Source organism: Prionailurus viverrinus, chromosome A1 (genome assembly GCF_022837055.1).
Source record: "Prionailurus viverrinus isolate Anna chromosome A1, UM_Priviv_1.0, whole genome shotgun sequence".
Taxonomy (NCBI): domain Eukaryota; kingdom Metazoa; phylum Chordata; class Mammalia; order Carnivora; family Felidae; genus Prionailurus; species Prionailurus viverrinus.
Window position 1 is genome coordinate 87,970,925 of NC_062561.1, and position 18,898 is coordinate 87,989,822.

The 18,898-nt window shown below is 49.8% G+C and overlaps 1 protein-coding gene across 2 annotated transcripts in view; it reads left to right on the forward strand.

The window, feature by feature from the left end:
* Nucleotides 1-17,996, forward strand: part of ZNF496 (zinc finger protein 496) — a 33,019-nt gene extending 15,023 nt beyond the window's left edge. The window contains exons 7-10 of one of the 2 annotated variants that reach the window (XM_047865442.1): nucleotides 7,304-7,436; nucleotides 8,065-8,172; nucleotides 9,140-9,253; nucleotides 14,795-17,996. In XM_047865442.1, the coding sequence (XP_047721398.1) occupies nucleotides 7,304-7,436; nucleotides 8,065-8,172; nucleotides 9,140-9,253; nucleotides 14,795-15,531 (1,092 nt within the window). In that variant the 3' untranslated portion in view covers nucleotides 15,532-17,996. The remainder of the gene's footprint in view (nucleotides 1-7,303; nucleotides 7,437-8,064; nucleotides 8,173-9,139; nucleotides 9,254-14,794) is intronic. The other variant, XM_047865450.1, reaches the window with a different exon arrangement.
* The last annotated feature ends 902 nt before the right edge of the window (nucleotides 17,997-18,898 follow it).

Genomic DNA, 18,898 nt, shown 5'->3' on the forward strand with positions numbered 1-18,898 from the left:
CCCCCCCCTCAAAAATAAATAAACATAAAAAAATTTAGATAGCCTATATTTGGGTCAGGTTTTTTTTTTTTTTTTTTTTTTTTTTTTTCCAACGTTTTTATTTATTTTTGGGACAGAGAGAGACAGAGCATGAATGGGGGAGGGGCAGAGAGAGAGGGAGACACAGAATCGGAAACAGGCTCCAGGCTCCGAGCCATCAGCCCAGAGCCTGACGTGGGGCTCGAACTCACGGGCCGCGAGATCGTGACCTGGCCGAAGTCGGACGCTTAACCGACTGCGCCACCCAGGCGCCCCAGGTTTTTTGTTTTTTATTAATTTTTTTTTTTTAATTTTTTTTTTTTTAATTTTTTTTTTTCAACGTTTATTTATTTTTGGGACAGAGAGAGACAGAGCATGAACGGGGGAGGGGCAGTGAGAGAGGGAGACACAGAATCGGAAACAGGCTCCAGGCTCTGAGCCATCAGCCCAGAGCCTGACGCGGGGCTCGAACTCACGGACCGCGAGATCGTGACCTGGCTGAAGTCGGATGCTTAACCGACTGGCGCCACCCAGGCGCCCCATAAAGTAGCTCTGTTTTTAAATTGACGTATTTATGTACTCCATCCACTCTCCTTATAAAAATTGGCAAGACTGGACACCTGAGTGGGTCAGTTGGTTAAACGTCCCTCTCAATTTTGGCTCAGGTCATGACCTCATAGTTCATGGGTTCAAGCCCCACATTATACTCCGTGTTGACAGTGCACAGCCTGCTTGAGTTTCTCTCTCCCCTCCCAAAAATAGACACTAAAAAAAAAAAAAAGAAGAAGAAGAATGAGCAAGATTTAGCACAGGAGTGTGTTACATGTTCCCAGTTCCTGTGAAGATCTTCGAATGTGTTGTTGAACTTGCGCCCAGAGTTACCTGTGCCAGTTTTTTCTCCCTTGCAGGGATTATGCTGTACATCCTTGCTTCTCCCTGACATGTGAGCATTTCCCCATGAGACAGAAGTCCCCGGGGGTCCCAGGGTGGCTGTATCAGACTGTGTCAGACTCTGTCAGCAAGTAGAGCATCACAGATCCACCACCTGGCCCTGGCACTGGGGTTTGCTTCCATGATGCTAACTTTGTCCACTGTGATTAGTTCCTATTTCCACTTGGGGTCTGTTCCCAGACACCCATCCAAGGCTAAAGTGAGCAGTTTCTACATCTCCTCCGCTTTTGTCTTCAGAATCTGCAGAACCAGAACTACACTGCCATCTGAGAGCTCTGATTTCTTTTTTTTTCTTTCAATTTTTTTTAGATGTGTATTTATTTTTGAGAGAGAGAGACAGAGTGTGACTGGGGGAGGGGCAGAGAGAGAGGGAGACACAGAACCGAAGCAGGCTCCAGGCTCTGAGCTGTCAGCACAGAGCCCAATGCGGGGTTCTAACTCATAAACCGTGAGATCATGACCTGAGCCAAAGTCGGATGCTTAACCAGCTGAGCCACCCAGGTGCCCCTGAGAGCTCTGATTTCTCAACTGTTTACCAACAGGGGCAGTTACCACCTTCAGGGAGAAAAAAAAACCTTTTTCCTCCACTCTGTTAGGCTCAGTGCCCCCTGTACATTGAATTGACACAATGCAGAGTCACAGGATTAAAAAGATTTATTTCCTGTGCCTGTGGGTTGCCTCACAGAAATGAAATGAAAACCCCAAGAAAGCAGTCAGATCCACAGGCTGACTGATGCACCATTTTAACCCAAGGCGGTAATTGCAGAGAAGTGACAAGACAGAGGAAAGGGATTGTTAGCTCAGAGGGTTGGTAAATTATGGGAAGGCAAGTATTTGGAGAGTAACGGAAAACAAGGGTTACTTGGTCAAGTGTGTTTTGTTGTCTCTGGTCTGGTAAGAGTCCAGTTCTGTCCTCTCTGGAGATGAAGAGTAATTTTGCCCTTGTGGGTGGGAGACCAGGGTGCTTTTCACAGGGAAGCTTCATGTCCTTCATTTAGGCAGATGGGGGAGAGTAGAGAGCTTTTGTTTTGTAAATGTTTATTTTGAGAGACAGAGAAAAGTATTGTGCAAGTGGGGCAGGGGCAGAGAGACAGAATCTCAAGCAGGCTCTGCACTGACAGAACACACCCTCCACAGGGCTTGAACCCACGAACCATGAGATCATGACCTGAACTGAGGTCAAGAGTCACTCAACCAACTGAGCCACCCAGGCGCCCTGGGTAGAGAACTTTCTCTGTGATCCTGTTTCTCAGTTGACTGAAAGTCCTAATGCCAAAGTGGCGTATTTGGGATGGACCTTCTAATCCCCTTTGAAACCAACATCAGATTCTGTCCTGCAAACCCATGGCTTTCTCAGCTCCATCTTCCATCCTGTGGAACTCGTCTTGGGAGGACAGGCTTCCATCATACCGACCTCTTCTGGGAGCAAAGCCACTTACAGCTTGTTCAAATGCCGCCTCTCAGGCTCCTCCATAGACCTACTGATTGAGAGTGCATCGTTACTGAGATGCCTAGGTGGTTCGTAGGCATATGTGAGTTTGAGAAGCCTGTTCCAAACTCCTGATTCGACTTCACACATTTTTTAAATACTCTATTAGTTTATTTATTTTTTTAATGTTTTAATGTTTATTTTTGAGGAAGAGACAGAGCATGAGCAGGGGAGGGGCAGAGAGAGGGAGACACAGAATCCAAAGCAGGCTCCAGGCTCTGAGCTTACAGCACAGAGCCCGACATGGGGCTTGAACCCACAGACCATGAGATCATGACCTGAGCTGAAGTTGGACACTTAAAAACTGAGTCTCCCAGGCACCTCAAGTTTGGATAGTTTTTGACAAGTGTCTGCACTCACATAACTATGACCCCAGTCAACATAGAAAACATCTCCTCTCTATCAAATCCCAGAAATTCCCCTGTGCCCATTTGCAAATCCTGCTCTCACACCCAGGCCAGCCATGATCTCCCTTTTGCCACTGTAGATGATTTTCTCTCATTCTAGAATTTTCTGTAAATGGAATCCTACAGTACGTGGTCTTTTGTGCCAAGCGTCTCTTACTCAGCCCAGTGATTTCAGCGTCACTCACATGTCTATCAGTTGTTCCTTTTTTATTGCTGAGAGTAGTATTCCATTGTACCCTGACAGCTGGTTTACCCAGTCACTTGTCAACCCATATTTGGGTCCTTTCCACTTTGGCCATTATGAGTGAGACTTCTAGAACACTTATATGTCTTTTTGTGGATACAGGTTTTTATTTCTCTTGGGCGATTATCCAGAAGTGGAATTGTTGTAGGGTAAGGATGTGATTGATTATATGAGAAATGGCTGTTTTCTGTGGTGGTTTACCACTCAACACTCCTACCTAATGAATGAGAGTTCCTTTTGCTACACATCTTCACCATTTACTGGTATTGTCATTTTTTTTTTTAGAAAAAGTGTATATTTTGCCCATTAAAATACCTATTTTATGGTTTTAATTTTAAACCATCTTATTATGGTTTTAATTTTCAATTCCCTGTTGACTAATGAAGCTTTTCATCTTTCCATGTGCTGTGGATCATTTCTTTTAATCTTTCGTGAAGTGCCCAAATATTTTCCCTGCTTACTGGGTTGCTTACTGCAGTTTTTTGTTTTGTTTTGTTTTAAGTAAGCTCTACACCTAATATGGGGCTTAAACTCATGGCCCTGAGATTGCATGCATACCAACTGAACCAACCAGGCACCCTTCCCCCCCACCCCCCCAACCATCTTACTGTGTTTCAAGAACTTTGTAAAATAGGAGTACCTAGGTGGCTCAGTCAGTTGAGCATCTGATTCTTGATTTCGGCTCAGGTCATAATCCCAGGGTCATGGGATTGAGCTCCGTGTCAGGCTCTGTGCTGAGCATAGAACCTGCTTAAGATTCTCTCTCCCTCTGCCCCTCTGTCCCTCTCCCCTGCTCACACTCACTCTCTCTCTCTAAAATAAAAACTAAATTAGGGCGCCTGGGTGGCCCAGTTGGTTAAGCATCCAACTCTTGATTTCGGTTCAGGTCATGATCTCACGGCTTCATGGGTTTGAGCCCCCATTAGGCCCTGTGCTGACAGCACAGCGCCTGCTTGGGATTCTTTCGCTCCCTCCCTAGCTGCCCTTCCCCCACTCATACTGTCTCTGTCTCTTAAAATAAATAAATAAACTTAAAAAAAATTTTTTTAATTAAAAAGGACTTGTAAAATATATATGTGTGTGTGTGTGTGTGTGTGTGTGTGTGTGTGTGTGTGTATATACACACATATGTGTGTGTGTATATGTGTGTGTGTATATATATATATATATATATATATATATATATATATATATATATACTGGATAAAAGTCCTTTGATATATTATTGGAAATATTTTCTGTCACTCTTCTACAGTTTGCCTTTTCATTGTTTTGATGTCTTATGAAGATTGGACATCAGAGGTCCCGTGTTTTTCTTTTGTAATATATACCTTTTATGTCCTAATGAATCTCTGTCTACCCCAGGGTCACACAGAATTTTCTCCTGGAAATTTTATAGTTGTGATTTTTTACATATGGGTCTTTGATTCATTTCAAGATTTTGTTGTTTTTGTTCTTTGTTCTAGTTTTGGTTGGGGGTTTTTTTGTTTTGTGTTTTTGTCATGAGGTGTGAGGTTTTTGTGTTTTGTTCTGTTTTTTCAAACAGTTCATTCTATACCACTAATATTACTGATTTTTTTAATGCAACACATTGGATTTTTTTTAATTTTAAAATTAAAATAATATTAATTTTCTTTTATAAGAGACACATACATCTGCAATTTTAAATAAGCTGGTTAAAAAAATTAGGAAAAGGAACCATGAGAAAATAGAAAAACGTGCAAAGAAAATACACGAGGATTTCAAAGAAGACAGATGCAGATTGGCCCATAAACCCATGAGAAAAATGTTCATCGAGAAAAGAGTAGTTCCACTGCTGATTGCTCCTTGCTCACAGTGTCATTAGAACCGTAGACGTGGCCTAGCCAGGTGTTGGCAAAGATGTGGGTGAACAGTACAGGTGCGTTGCCTGTGGAGTACAGTTGTGGGTACCCCACTGGAAGAACGATGTGGGAATATTTAATATTGGGGAAGAGGTATGTTCATGTCGACCCTGGAGACACTTGTTCATGGGCAGGGAGACTGATGAGGGAGTTCATTGGACCATTGCTCTTAGTAGCAAAGAATTGGGGAAAACCCGAACGTTATTGACAGAACCATACTCTGAAATAAGTCCATGCCCTACTCAGGGCAGTCTTCAGCCACTAGGGAAAAGTGTGCAGAACAAAAGAATCCTCGCGCAATTCTCCCAAACAGCGTGTTCCATGTTGTTTCACACACATTTTTGCATATATCTCTGAGGATTCCTTACGAAAATTTCCCAGAAGTAGAATGGGTGTGCTTCTGTTAGCATTCTCCCAAATGTCCAGAAACATGCATTTCTGCTAAGCATGTGTGAGGACCCGTTTTCCTACACCCTCCAGGACCCAGAGGAGCATAACACTTATAATCTTTTTAATCAGATTTAACCTTTGCTTGGGCAAAGAAAAACCAAGAAGTAATGTAAACCTACGACTGTTAAATTTCACTTATATTCCTGATGATTGACCTTTAAAGAGTTTATGGGGCACCTGCATGGTTCAATCGGTTGAGCATCCGACTCTTGATTTCGGCTCAGGTAATGATCTCATGATTCATGGGTTCAAGCCGCACATTGGGCTCCATGCTGATGGTGCAGAGCCTGCTTGGGATTCTGTCTCCCTCTCTCTGTGCCCCTTCCCTGCTCATGCTGTCGCTCTCTCAGAAATGTGTGGATAAACATTAAAAAATAATGAAAGAAATACTATGAATTCTTTTTCATGTTTTTAATGTTTTATTTATTTTTGAAAGAGAGTGAGTATGAGCAGGGGAGGGGTAGAGAGAGAGGGAGACACAGAATCTGAAGCAGGCTCTAGGCTCTGAGCTGCCAGCACAGAGCCTGATGCAGGGCTCAAACTCACAGACCGTGAGATCATGACCTAAGCTGAAACCAAGAGTTGGATGCTTAACCGACTGAACCACCCATGTGCTCCCAAAATGAACAATGTTTACATGACATTTATTGTTACCATCCATTTGTCTTGTAACATTCACAGGAAACTGGAAACCCTCACTTCATGGTTCAGCTGGCAGAGATCTTGTAGTTCCATTTTGCAGAGGATATCTTCATTTATTTATTTTTTTTAAAGTTTATTGTATTTATATTTGAGAGGGAGAGAGAGTGCAAACGGGGGAGGGGCAGAGATTGAAGGAGACACAGAATCTGAAGCAAGCTCCAGGTTCTGACCTCTCAGCACAGAGCCCAGCATGGTGCTCGAACCCACAAACTGCGAGATCACAACCTGAGCTGCAGTCGGACGCCTAACCGACTAAGCCCCCAGGGGCCCTTCTTTATTGTTATGGTATCCTGGTATTATATGCATATGCTATCACTTTTTAAATTAAAAATTGCCATGGTTCATGACTCAAAGTATAAGAAAAGTCCTTGTCAGGACACCTGGCTGGCTCAGTCAGTGGATCATCCAACACTTGGTCTCAGCGTCCTGAGTTCAAGCCCCACGTTGGGTGTGGAGCCTACGTAATTTAAAAAGACAGTAATAATTTTTTTTTAAAAAAAGAAAGAAGGCAAAGTCTCCATGTAGCACTAACCATAGGCCCCTCTATAGCAGCAGGCAGTGTTCCAGACTTCTGGACACTTGGCACGTGGGGACCATCTAGACCACCTTCCACATGGGTGCTTTTTCCATGGGTGAATCCCTTAGAGGGATTCCTTCTTGGTACAGACAGGCCCTCGTTCCTCCTCACCAGTGTGTGATGTTCCTGCTGGGAAGTAGCTTAGTTCTGTGACACTGGGCACAGATGTCGGATTCTTTCACTGTCACCTGGAATCATTAATGTTGCAGTGAACAAGCTTGTACTTTGCACATATGCAGCGTAAATTCTAAAAATGCAATGTCTGCATTGGTGATTCAGTTGGACACCCCCCATGTACCCACCTCGGAGCTGAGGGTGTCAGGCTGCCCCAGCACTGACAAGGAAGCCAGTGAATGATCCGTGGCCATCCTGTCCCTGACAGGCATCTGCCATTGGGATTATGCTGAACCTGATCCGTGTGAGGTCATCTCAGGCTACAGCTGGGGCAGCCTCTCTGCCTTCCCTTCCTGGGGCTCATGCGGCTGGGGTCTCGAGGGGCTCTGCCCTTCATCCCAGCTTGCTTTCCCCTGGTTCAGAGCTTCCCTGGACTCAGGCATCCTCGTTGTCCCCCTGTGGTTTCAGAACCGGGTTTCTCCTTTCAAGGATATGATTTTCTGCTTCTCCCAAGAGGACTGGTCCCTTCTAGACCCTGCGCAGACGGGCTTCTATGGAGAGTTCATCATCGGGGAGGACTGTGGGGTCTCGCTGCCTCCAAGTAAGACTTACCCCCTCTCTCCTGAGGCCAGAGACTGGGGGGGGCTGGCATCTGATTGCTTTTCACCCCCAGACCTCATGGGCACTTTGCAGATTGACCATCACCCACCCTCTGTCTGCCACATGTAGATCAGGCTCGCCTGGCTGTTTCATACAAAACCAAATGCAACATGTTTCCTGTGCGTCTGGTTTTCTGCCATTTTTTTTTTTTTAGCGTTTGTTTATCTTTGAGAGAGCAAGAGAGACTGAGCATGAGTGGGGGAGGGGCAGAGAGAGAGGGAGACACACAAAGCAGGCTCCAGGCTCTGAGCTGTCAGCACATGGCCCAATGCGGGGTTCCAACTCACAAGCCGTGAGATCATGACCTGAGCTACGCAGGCACCCTGGTTTTCTGTCATTCTTCTATGGCTCTCTTCACGTCTGATTTCCTGACAGCCCCAAAGGATATGCGCTCATCCCAAAGCTCTTCCTTTCATGTGCTCCTTGTCCTGCCCCCTCCCTGCATGCCCCATGGCCCCTCATGGCCCCTGCGGGTGCATCTGCCCTGGTGCAGAGGACCCTCCCTCCATCTGGCCTGGGCTCCTGTGCAGACACCTCAGTGACAATTGTGTCCTCCTCTCCATGAACAGGTGACCCGGGCACCCAGCTGCATCTCTCCCAGGGAGAGGAGAACGAGCCCCGGGTTCCAGAGTTGCAGGACCTGCAAGGGAAGGACGTGCCCCAGGTTTCTTACTTGGGTGAGTGATGGTTGCAGAGCTGGGGAGAGTTTACTGCTGGCCAGGGCAGGCCAGCCTCTCCAGCCTCCCTCTGCAGCCCAGTGTCCCTCCCCCTCCCCCCCATCCCACACTCTGTCTTGCTGGAACATGCCTGGCCTCTTCCCTGACTCTTCCAGAAACACTGTGAGGTTTCAGTTCTGTTAGGTGTGGGGATCACTCTGCCCTCAGCCAGAGCTCAGGGTGTGACAGAAGTCTTTCTTCTCACTGTAAGCAGTGCTGGTTTGTGCCGAACAGGTGCCCCCATGCCCCCAACTCCCACATGTGAGGTCAGGGAGGAGGAGGAGGAGGCCATAGCTTCTCCTGGCCAGGCACCAGGCATAGCACCTCTGGATGCCTGGCCAGTCTAGTTTATGTGAGGAAACCAAGGCACAGAGAGGTGCTGGGGCTGAGTGGACAGCAGCACAGCTCAGCAGCATTTTCCCACAACCTCCCTGCCCTGGGGCAGTCCATGTCACCAGAACTCCGTGCCCTGATGCCATGAGATGTCCACCCCTTCAGGGAGACACGCTTTGCACAGTATGGGCAGCAGCTCCACACCTCGGCCCCTCTGGGACCTGAAGCTGGCAAATCAGACCAGGCTGTGGCTCACCACCCCCAGCTGGGACGAGGTGCAGACTCTCCGGCACATGGAGGCGGCAGTCCCTGTGCTCCCTCTGCCCCGGCTGGGTCTGTATCCGTGGGTGCAGGGCCCCGTGCTGAAGCCTGCACAAACCCCACCACAGAGTGGTGGTGAGCACAGGGATGCCCTCAGGACCAGACGGCATCCACATCCACACGGATTCTGTCTGGTGTCAGAGCCCATGTTCCTGCTGCTGGCCATTCCGCCTTACCAAGCGGCTGCCCAGGGCTGCTCCCAGATCACAGCAGGGCATATGTGAGGCTGGCAACTGCAGGGCAAATCAGTTTCTCCATTTTCTTCTCTGGAAAGACTTCCCAGGTCTCCAGCCATTCCAGGTGGAAGAGAGAAGGAAACGGGATGAGCTGCAGGTGCCCGAGTTCCAGACCTGCCAGCAGACAGCACTCACCCAGAGCACCTGCCCAGGTAAAGGGGGTGGGGAGAGTGGGGGGCAGTGTGCAGTGTGTATGCGAGCAACAATGTACATGGTAGGGGGTGTAGCATGGTGTGTGCTGGTGTGTAGTGTGGTGCGCGTGAGCACATGTCTACCTGCCTGTGTGCTGTGTGGTGGGGTCCGTGTGTGCGTGCCTGTGCACTTGGTGTCCGGTGTGAGGCATGCGAAAGTGCACGCGTGTGTGGTGTCCAGTGTGGTGCGTGTGTGCGGCTGGGAGGTAGGGTGGGGTCAGGAACTGGACTCTTCGGGACCCCTGCCAGCTGCAGCTGCTTGGGCTGGTTCTGTTCTGCCTGGATCCCTCAGGTTTGGAGAACCTCCCTTCCTTGCCCTCCCTCTGCTGGTTGAAGCAGGGCTGTGATGTAGGGTCAGAGTCCCTGATCTGAGTCCAGGAATTAAGACCAGGTCTGGGATGGCCGAGTTGAGGGGCCCTCTGGACAAGGAGGCAGAGCCTCACAGGAGTGGCCAGCATGCACTCTGAGCTGTGATGGTGAAAGTCACCACCTGCAGAAGCAAGGACTAAAATACAGCCAGCCTTATTGGTCTCGGGGTTCAGACCTCCTTCCAAACACCAGACCCAAGCTCTGGTTCTCCCTGGAGCCCTTGGGTCATGGAGATTTCCCTCAGTTAGGAAGACGGGCTAACGCATGATCTCTTTGACCCGTGGTGGCATTTGGAGGCAAGACTTGCGTGGGATTGTGGTATTTCCATGCAGCTTCATGCAGGGCCCACAGTCATTTATGTGTGTGTTTGTGTAAATCTGTGTGCTGAGGGTGATCGTTCATGCAGACTTCAGCAATACCCCCAGAGGCATGTTGGGTCCTTGCTGGCACCTCCCTGCCCACAGTGTGTCTCACCCCCACCGGCGTCATTTCACAAGGGGGATGAATGTTCACCAACATGGAGTGCTCTCACCTCCACTCCCCTTCCTGGGTCCTGACACAGAGTGTCTTCTGAAATGGCACAAGCCAAGGTTGCCGTCTGAGATTGGGGAGGTGCTGGATTCCCAGGAACAGGCACTGGTTTTGTTTTGGTGGCCCATGCTGTGTGACATCAGGGGAGGGGTCTGTACCTGCATAGCCGTGCCCACGCAAGATGCTACGGGCCCATCCATTCGTGCCAATCACCAGTGCATCTCAGTGCTGCACAGAGATGGAATGTGTCTTTTCGCTTCCCACATTTCCTCTGTGAGTCGACTAGTTAATATTCGTTCATCCTTGTTTTTGTTGGCTTTACCCTGTTCACATTTGGTGAGCTCTGTTTAGGGCCCAAGTGCAGCACCACTGTAAGTTCTCAATGAGATTGTGTGCACTGGGTCCTTCTGGCACCTTCCAAGATGCATACTGTCTTAGCACAGGCTGATTCTGCAAGACAGTATAGATGGGGCAGCTTAGATGAAAGGGATTTATTTCTCACAGTCTGGAGGTGGGGGGAGTCTGAGATGGTAGTGCTAGCACATCCTGTAAGTAGTTAGGACTCTTCCTGGCTCGTAGACGCTTGCCTTCTCCCTGTGTGCTCTTGGAAGGAGACAGCATGGATCTGTCCTGTCTCTTCCTCTTCTTGTAAGGGCTCTCATCCCAACACAAGGGTCCCAACACCAGTAGGTCCCACTGTCTAAACCTAGCCACCACCACCCCCCACCCCCCACCCCCCACAAAGGCCGCACTGCCTAACGCAGGCTCGAACGTATGAGTACTGGGGGAGACAGATATTTAGCCCTTAAGAGGTACTGTGATGTCTCTGTTGTGCATCTGGGGCACGTGGTCCGAAGTCAGGGGCCCAGGAACACCCTGCACTGCAGATATGAAGCCATGTGGTCAGATGCACAACATCTGGGCTATACCCTTCACATTACCAAGCTGGTGTTCTCTGAGAGAATTTCATAGAAACTCAACATTAAGGGCCTCTTACATATATGCACACGATTCTTCCCACTTTTTTTAAACTTTCTAGGTCTTTCAGCCTATAATTCTTGTTCTGCATTTTAAAAATGTAAATTTATTCATCGTCTCCTGTTTGGTTTTTTGTCTTGTAAGTAAGCCTCCCCACTCTAACATTCTAAGAATATATTTTTTATAATGCCTTTATTTTTTTTTTATTTACTTTCAGTCCACGCTGCCCCTCAGCCCCTCTGGCTCTTGGGGGTCTGTTCATTTCCAGTGCACAGAGTGCTCTTCAGGACACGTCAGCTGCGAGCCAAGGCATGTGCCTCTGCTCCCGGCTCACACGCCGGTCTGGCCGTTTCCTGCCTGCAGCACAGTCTGGCCACAGCTCTCCTGAAACCCAGGGCTGCTTTCTCCCTCTGCTTTAAATTTTTCACCTGCCAAACAGGCGTAATCATCATAGTTGCCAGGTGGGGTTACTATGGTTCTTTTTCTTTTTTTTAATGTTTATTTATTTATTTTGAGAGACAGACAGAGAATCCCAAGCAGGCTCCACACTGTCAGCACAGAGCCCAGCATGGGGCTTGAACCCACAAACCATGAGATCATGACCTGAGCTGAATTCAAGAGTCTGGACACCTAAAGGACTGAGCCCCCCCCAGGTGCCCTCAGATGGACTCGTTGTTGAGGATTAAATAGTTCATGTAAAAGCACGTGGATAGATCAGTAATTCTTGCCTGTTACCCCACCGTTACCCTACTACTCAGTTCAGTGCCCCTGCGTCCGCCCCCAACACACCTTGTTACTCATCAGTGCTGAGCCAAGAGCTCCCTCTTACTCTCTTCCTGCTGCTCTGGGCACACCTCGGAGTTTCATGTTACCTACTAGGGATTCTTCACATTGTTGTATTGATGACACACAACAGCATTACTGTTGATTTCTTCCTCCCTCTTCAGAAGCTCCACGTCTATTTTTGTTAACTTTCTGATCTGAGTGGATGTCCTCCCATGTGCATTCTATTAGTCTCGGAGGGCTGCGATACCAAGATACCACAGACCGGGAGGCTCAAACAAGGGTGGATTTTCTCAGAATTCTGGAGGCTAGGATGAAGGTGGCCGCATGGTGGGCTTCTGAGCCCCCCTCCCCCTTCTTGGCTTGTGGATGGCAGTCTCCTCCCTGTGTCTTCTCGAAATCCATCTCTGAGTGTCTGTGCCCCAATCTTCTTACAAGGACACCTGGTGGAGCAGGTCCTGCCCTAATGACCTCATTTTAACTTAATTCCCTCTTGAAATGCCTTATTTCCAAATATGCTCATATTCGGAGGTACTGGCGTTAGGACTTGGATCTATGGATTTTTAAGGGGCTGCAGTTCAGCTCATTCCACCCTCGTGTCCTACAAAGTCCGTGTTCTCTTCCCATGCAAAGTGTATTCACCCTCTCTGGACATCCCTTAATCTCTTCCAGCACCAGCTCTGCATCCGTAACCTTATCTGAATGTCCTGTAGATCAGGTAGAGGTGAGACCCAAGGCACATCCTCTCTGGCTGTGAATCTGTGAAACCACACGTCCAGTGCTGTACTTCTCAAAGTGCAGTGCTCAGGCTGGCACAGGATAGACCTTTTCATCCCAAAAGGGGAAAATTGGGAAGAAGAAAGGTTCCCAAGCAAGTTTGAGGCCCAGTAGGGCAAATTCCATTAGAACTTAAGGCTTGGGACGCCTGGGTGGCTCAGTTGGTTAAGGGTCCGACTTCGGCTCAAATCATGATCTCGTGGTTCATGAGTTTGAGCCCCACGCTGGGCTCTGTATCGACAGCTCAGAGCCTGGAGCCTGCTTCAGATTCTGTGCCTCCTGCTCTCTACTCCTCCACTGCTTGCACTCTGTCTCTCTCTCAAAAATAAACGTTAAAAATTTAAAAAAAAAAAGAAAGTTTGGGGCACCTGGGTGGCTCAGTGTGTTAAACGTCTGACTATATTGGCTCAGGTTGTGATCTCATGGTCATGAGTTTGAGCACCAAGTTGGGTTCTGTGCTGACTGAGCACAGAACCCTCTTGGGATTCTGTCTCTCTCCCTCCCTGTGTCTCTCTCTCTCTCTCTCTCTCTCTGCCCCTCCCCTGCTCATGTGCACACTCATTCATTCTCTCTCTCTCAAAAATAAATAAACTTGAACTTAAGGCTTGGGATCAATCTCTGGCCAGCACTCTGATCGCCCTTGGGCCCCAGGCTGCTGTAGCATCCTGTCTACCTGGGGACGGCCATTGGAGCCAGCCCTCTTTCATCAAGGCCGACTCCCATGTGTCTCCAGATAGCTCTGCTGGACTACTCTGTGGAATCCCAGAAGTCTGATGGCCTTCCTAAGGTCTCTTGCTTTTTAGTCTGAGTTGGCAGCGTCCCTGCTCACAGTGCAGTTCACAGGCGTTCAGGTCACCAGACCAGAGGGTCCTCCGCAGCTCTTTCCTGGATTGCCTCCCCTCCGTGGGTTACACCAGAATCCCTTTACCAAATGGTTATCCGGCCACTTGGGCATTCTCTCCAGAGCATACTTTGTAATTTTTTCAGTGTGGATAAAAATGGGAATTTTCCAGGTTCTCAAGTCTTTATTCCCCAGTCTCATGTTGTGCTGTGTCCCCTTACCCTAGTCCCCTTAGGAACAAGTGCTTCATGGCCCTGCTGCTGCCTGGTGTCTGCCCCATGCTCTGTGGCTTCTGGGTACTCCTGCCCTGCTTCTGTATCTCCAGCTCCACCCACCCTCAGGTTCTCTAACCTCACAGAATGCTCCTACCTCCAGAGACTAAATCCAGAATCAGCATGTTTCTGCTAACATCTCAATTCCTGCTAAGACCTCAAGGGGGTCTCGCAGCACTCCCCGCCCCCCCCACCTCAGTCCCACATCTCACACAGTGAGGAAACAGACCAGATGGGGAGCTGCGTGGTGGGACTGGGGCTACGACTTCACCCCACTCCCCACCCATCTTCCAACATCACAGACTCAGGATTCATGGAGTCTGTCCGCTGCAGTCTAAAGTACAGAGCAGCTCTACCCATCACCACTGGGGGCAGCTGGCAGGCGTCAGAAGTGACACTGAGGGAAAGCTGACCTGGGTGTAGGGTACTGTTGAACAGCCCTGAGGTCAGCACAACGAGCCTGACTCCCCTTCAACCCTGAGCTCAGAGTGTGTCACCCAAGTTTGTGCGTGTATATAATTTGGCAAATAATACATCAGTGACTTATGTCCAGGAACAAACAGGGCTGTTCATGTCACAAGTGCCACAGAGCCCCTGGAGCTTGTCAGTGCTCAGCACATGGTAGCTGGTACCTTCCTGGCACTGCCTTTCTAGAATATGGTGTCTTTCTCTTTCCTGACAGCTTTAACGTGCCCTATGACATTAGGTAAGTGGTGTTAACTGATGTGTAAATGGCCAAGACTTCACACTGACAAATACAAAGTCCTTAGAGCTTGTAGGGGTCTCTGCCTAGAAAAGGAGGAAGGAAAGGATTGTGTGATGGGGCCTTAAGGGAACAGGACAGGGAAGGGGAAGAGAATCCACTCTGAACCTCCCTGGGGAGCCTTTGCAGGGTCAGGGCTATGGCATGGGCAGCAGCACTGAATGAACTTCCGCGTGGCTTTCCTGTAGCTGGAGGGGACGCACTGACCCCCGAGAACGGCCTGGACGAGGAGGTGACCATCGAGATCGTCCTGTCCAGCTCTGGAGACGAGGACTCCCAGCTCGGCCCTTACTGCACTGATGAGCCGCGGGACCCCGCCGAGAAGCCGCGCAGCCTCCCCGCCTCCCACCGCAGCGGCGCAGAGCCTGGGGACGAGGTGCAGACGTCATCCAAAAAGTCCTACATCTGCCCCAACTGCGGGAAGATCTTCCGCTGGAGGGTCAACTTCATCCGGCACCTGCGCAGCCGCAGGGAGCAGAAGCCGCACGAGTGCTCGGTGTGCGGGGAGCTGTTCAGCGACAGCGAGGACCTGGACGGGCACCTGGAGAGCCACGAGGCGCAGAAGCCCTACCGCTGCGGCGCCTGCGGGAAGAGCTTCCGCCTCAACTCGCACCTGCTGTCTCACAGGCGGATACACCTGCCGACGGGTGGACTGGAGCCGGTGCCAAAGACCGAGCCGAACGTGGCGGGGGCCGTGGGCGGGGGCCCGGGCGGCTTGCTAGCCTTCCAGTGCTGCGACTGCGGGCGGGCGTTCCAGCGGCCGGAGCACCTGGCGCGGCACCGCAGCAGCGCGCACCTGCGGGGCACGGCGCAGCCCTTCCAGTGCCGCTACTGCGTCAAGAGCTTCTCTCAGAACTGCGACCTGCTTCGCCACCAGCGCCTGCACTTGAAGCGCCGCTCCAAGCAGGCCCTCAACTCCTACTGAGGCGGCCCGGCCTGGCCCCTCCCGCGGTGCACCTGCCCGGGATAGAAGCTCCGTCCTCCCAGTCTTCGCTCTCAGGTAGAAATGAGATAGTGGCCGACTGAGCATGCGCTCTGTCTCGGCCGTGCCAAAAAGCAGGGAGGGCGCGTCTCCACCAGCTGTGACTCTTCATCTCTGCAGGTCCTAGAGAACCGTTCCTCCAGAGCTTCCCTGGCAGGGAGGGATGGGACCACCCCCCGGGGTCTGGCCCTTGCCAGCCAGTGTCAAGTACACTCCCTTCCCCTGTACTGAGGTCTGGGGGTACCTGCACTGCTGTCCGGCAGCAAGAAGCTTGGGGTGTGCTGATGGGCTGAGGGTGGCAATAAGGCAGGGTGCGGCCTGTGGTCCTGTGACCACAGGGCCAAACGCCAGGCCGCATCCTGTCATCAGAAGGCTGAGTCTCCATCACCTCTTGGCCCATAGAAACAACCCACTGCTATCAGGCAGCCCTTTTCAGGCTCAAACCGTGCTGGGGGGCTTTATAGCTCCTGCAGAAGGGAAACTCCTACCCTTTTATTTGTGATGGTGTCTGCTTATTAGGGAACAGGAGCTTATCTAAGGCAAAGCCCCATTTTAAACTGTAGCACACCCACCCCTAAATGCTGTTTCTTTGTACCCTTGAAGGGTCTTCATAGGTGGTTTTGGGTGGACATGCAGTCCATCGAGTCCAGGAAGGGGGGGGCTCAGCCCCCAGTGAGGGTGTCCTGTTGTGTTTGGGTGAGCTGAGCCGGGAAACCAGAACCTCACGTGAAGTCATGCTCATGCTCTGCGTATGTGACTTAGTGTGTTGGTTGTGGTCGTTTGCAAGGGCTCCTGCAGAAACCAGATGCCTTAAACAACAAAGGCATCATCTCAGTTCTGAAGGCACAAGTCCAAGATCAGGGTGGCCCCTCCCAGGGGAGGGTCTATTTCATGCGTCGCCTGTCGCCTGTTGCCTGTCACCTGCCCCCGCACCCCAGGGCTTGCTGGCAATTGTTGGTACTGCATGGCTTCCAGAAGCATCACCCCAGCTCTGCTGTATTCTCACATGGTGCTCTGTGTGTGTGTCTGTCCCTTTCTGGAAGGAATGCATCCATATCTAAGGTCTGCCCGTCCTACTCCCGTAGACTCCCATCTTAACTAATTACACCTGCCGTGGCCTCAGTTCCAAAGAAGGTCACACTCCAGTGTGCCAGGGTTAGAGTTGTGGGGGTTGGGGACACAGTTCAGCCCACAATACCACATGGTCACGTAATGCTCTCATCCCCAATCCACACAAGGACCAATACAAACACTGTAGCTAGCTCTTCCTTCAACCAGAAGAACGATTCAGACCCAAGCTGCTGCTTTCAGGGTGGGGTGTCCTCTGCACAAGAGCCTTCAAAGTTTGTAGCCTGGCATTCTGGATGGGAAGTGGAATCTCAGGCATGGATGGCTGTGGTCTTAATGCTTCTGGGAGAACTGACCATGTCCACTAGGCCCAGAGACAAGAAGGCCTGGGGACTGGTGAGCAGCTGTGGCCAGTTGTAAAAGCCAGCAACCGGTCAGGTGTTCTGTATTATTTATACACCTGCCAGTGTCTCCTTGTCATTCACTTCATTGTCCTGTCAAGACACCACTCCCCCAGACCCAATGAGAGAGTCCCAAGGTCCTATAGTTAAATGATGGCTGTGCCTGTGTAAGGGCAGCTTCATACCCAGGAACAGTAAGTGTCATAAAACCATTTGGTCCTACCCTCAGTAATAAATAAACTATTGGGGCTCTTTGTTTCAGAAGAATTTGCCTCGTATCAATCTGCCAGGAAACGGGGAAAATAAACCCCCCAGATCTTTTAAGGCTAATAAGAAAGTGGAAAATTCCAAATAGAAGCCAGACGCTGTGCACATTTGTCTCGTCCAGCTGTGCTTTTGCCCAAAGGTCCATTGGTGAGTGTATTAACCCACCCACTTAAGACACGTCTACAAGGAGCATTGCTTCACTTACCTGGTGTATTTTATGTGTGAAATCTGATTGTAAGTAAGGAACAAGTGGAATGTAACAGAACTGAAACCTAAAGAGAGGCTGTGTGTTTCTTGAGTATCAATCAGACATCGTGAGGCAGCCTCCGATTCCCTGACCCAAAGCTGACCAAGGCGCCCAGCAAACCAGGAGTTGACATTGCTCCTGGGAACCGTCATGGGTGATGTAGCTCAAATCCCAGGTTCATCTGTGCAGAAGAAGCCAGGGCTGCCTGCATTGTGGAAAGCTGCAGGTAATAGGAGGGCTGGCCCACTTGGTCCCTCCCTCCCTCTGTGGGCACTGGGCAGGCAGGTGAGGGGTCTCTACCTGGCCATGGAGGTTCAGAAGACGAGACTTCTCGTCTGAGAAGCATCTGCCCTCTCTGTTCCTCTGATCCCTTGGCATTGTTCCCACAAACTGAACAGGTGCATAATAAAAACTCACTGAATTAATATTCGTGTTAGACTTTTAATTTTAGTTTAAAAAGTAAAATGCACAGCTGAGAGAGATGGTCAGTCAACAGGCCAGAACAGTAGGGCTTCAGGTATAATGATCTTGAAAATGTTCCTTCTGGACATCAGACATCCCTGTGTGAAACCTTTATGTCTCAGATAATTTCCGTCACCTGATCTGAGCCTTCTCTGGAAGAGAAAGGAAGTCACTCTCTCTACACCACGGGTAAGTTGCACTCCTGGTTACACCATAGCTATTTCACTGAACTTTGGCCATTTTTTAGTGCATCCTTTGTCTCCTGAACTCTTGCCATTCCTAAGTCACGCTATAACACTGATGGGAGAGAAGGCGCAAGTCCACACCTGCCTTGGACTTGGACGTTGGTCTAAGTTGCTCTTCTTCCCTGAGATGGTTTCCTTCCTCCACCAAAAGCAGAATTTGGACCATGCACAAGCTCTTCTGTTTGCAGTGTAATGTAGGGGATTGGACGACCCCCAATCCTATCAAGCCCAGGCACATTGTCTTTTGGCAACAAAAGTTGATCCTGTTTTGTCTTAAAAGTGATGGTCCAGCCCACTGGTGCTCCTTGCATCAAGACTACATGTTAAGACGTGCTCAAGAAGGCAGGCTGGCCAGGAAAGGAGCACTGGGGAATCTTCGTGATGCCACATTGCACAAAGCTCTCTACCAAGTAGCAGAGTCACAGGAAAGGTAGGAGATTCAGGGAGAGTCTGAGATTCTCTAGCACCTCATTCTGAAGCAGATCAGGTACAGAAGCTTTTAAGACATGAAATAAGTTAGGTCAAAGTTCATCTATTTGACTCAGTTTCCTATTCCCAGGCAACAGGTCTTCCAACACATTTTCAAGTCACAGTTTATCCACAAAACTCTTGGAAATGAG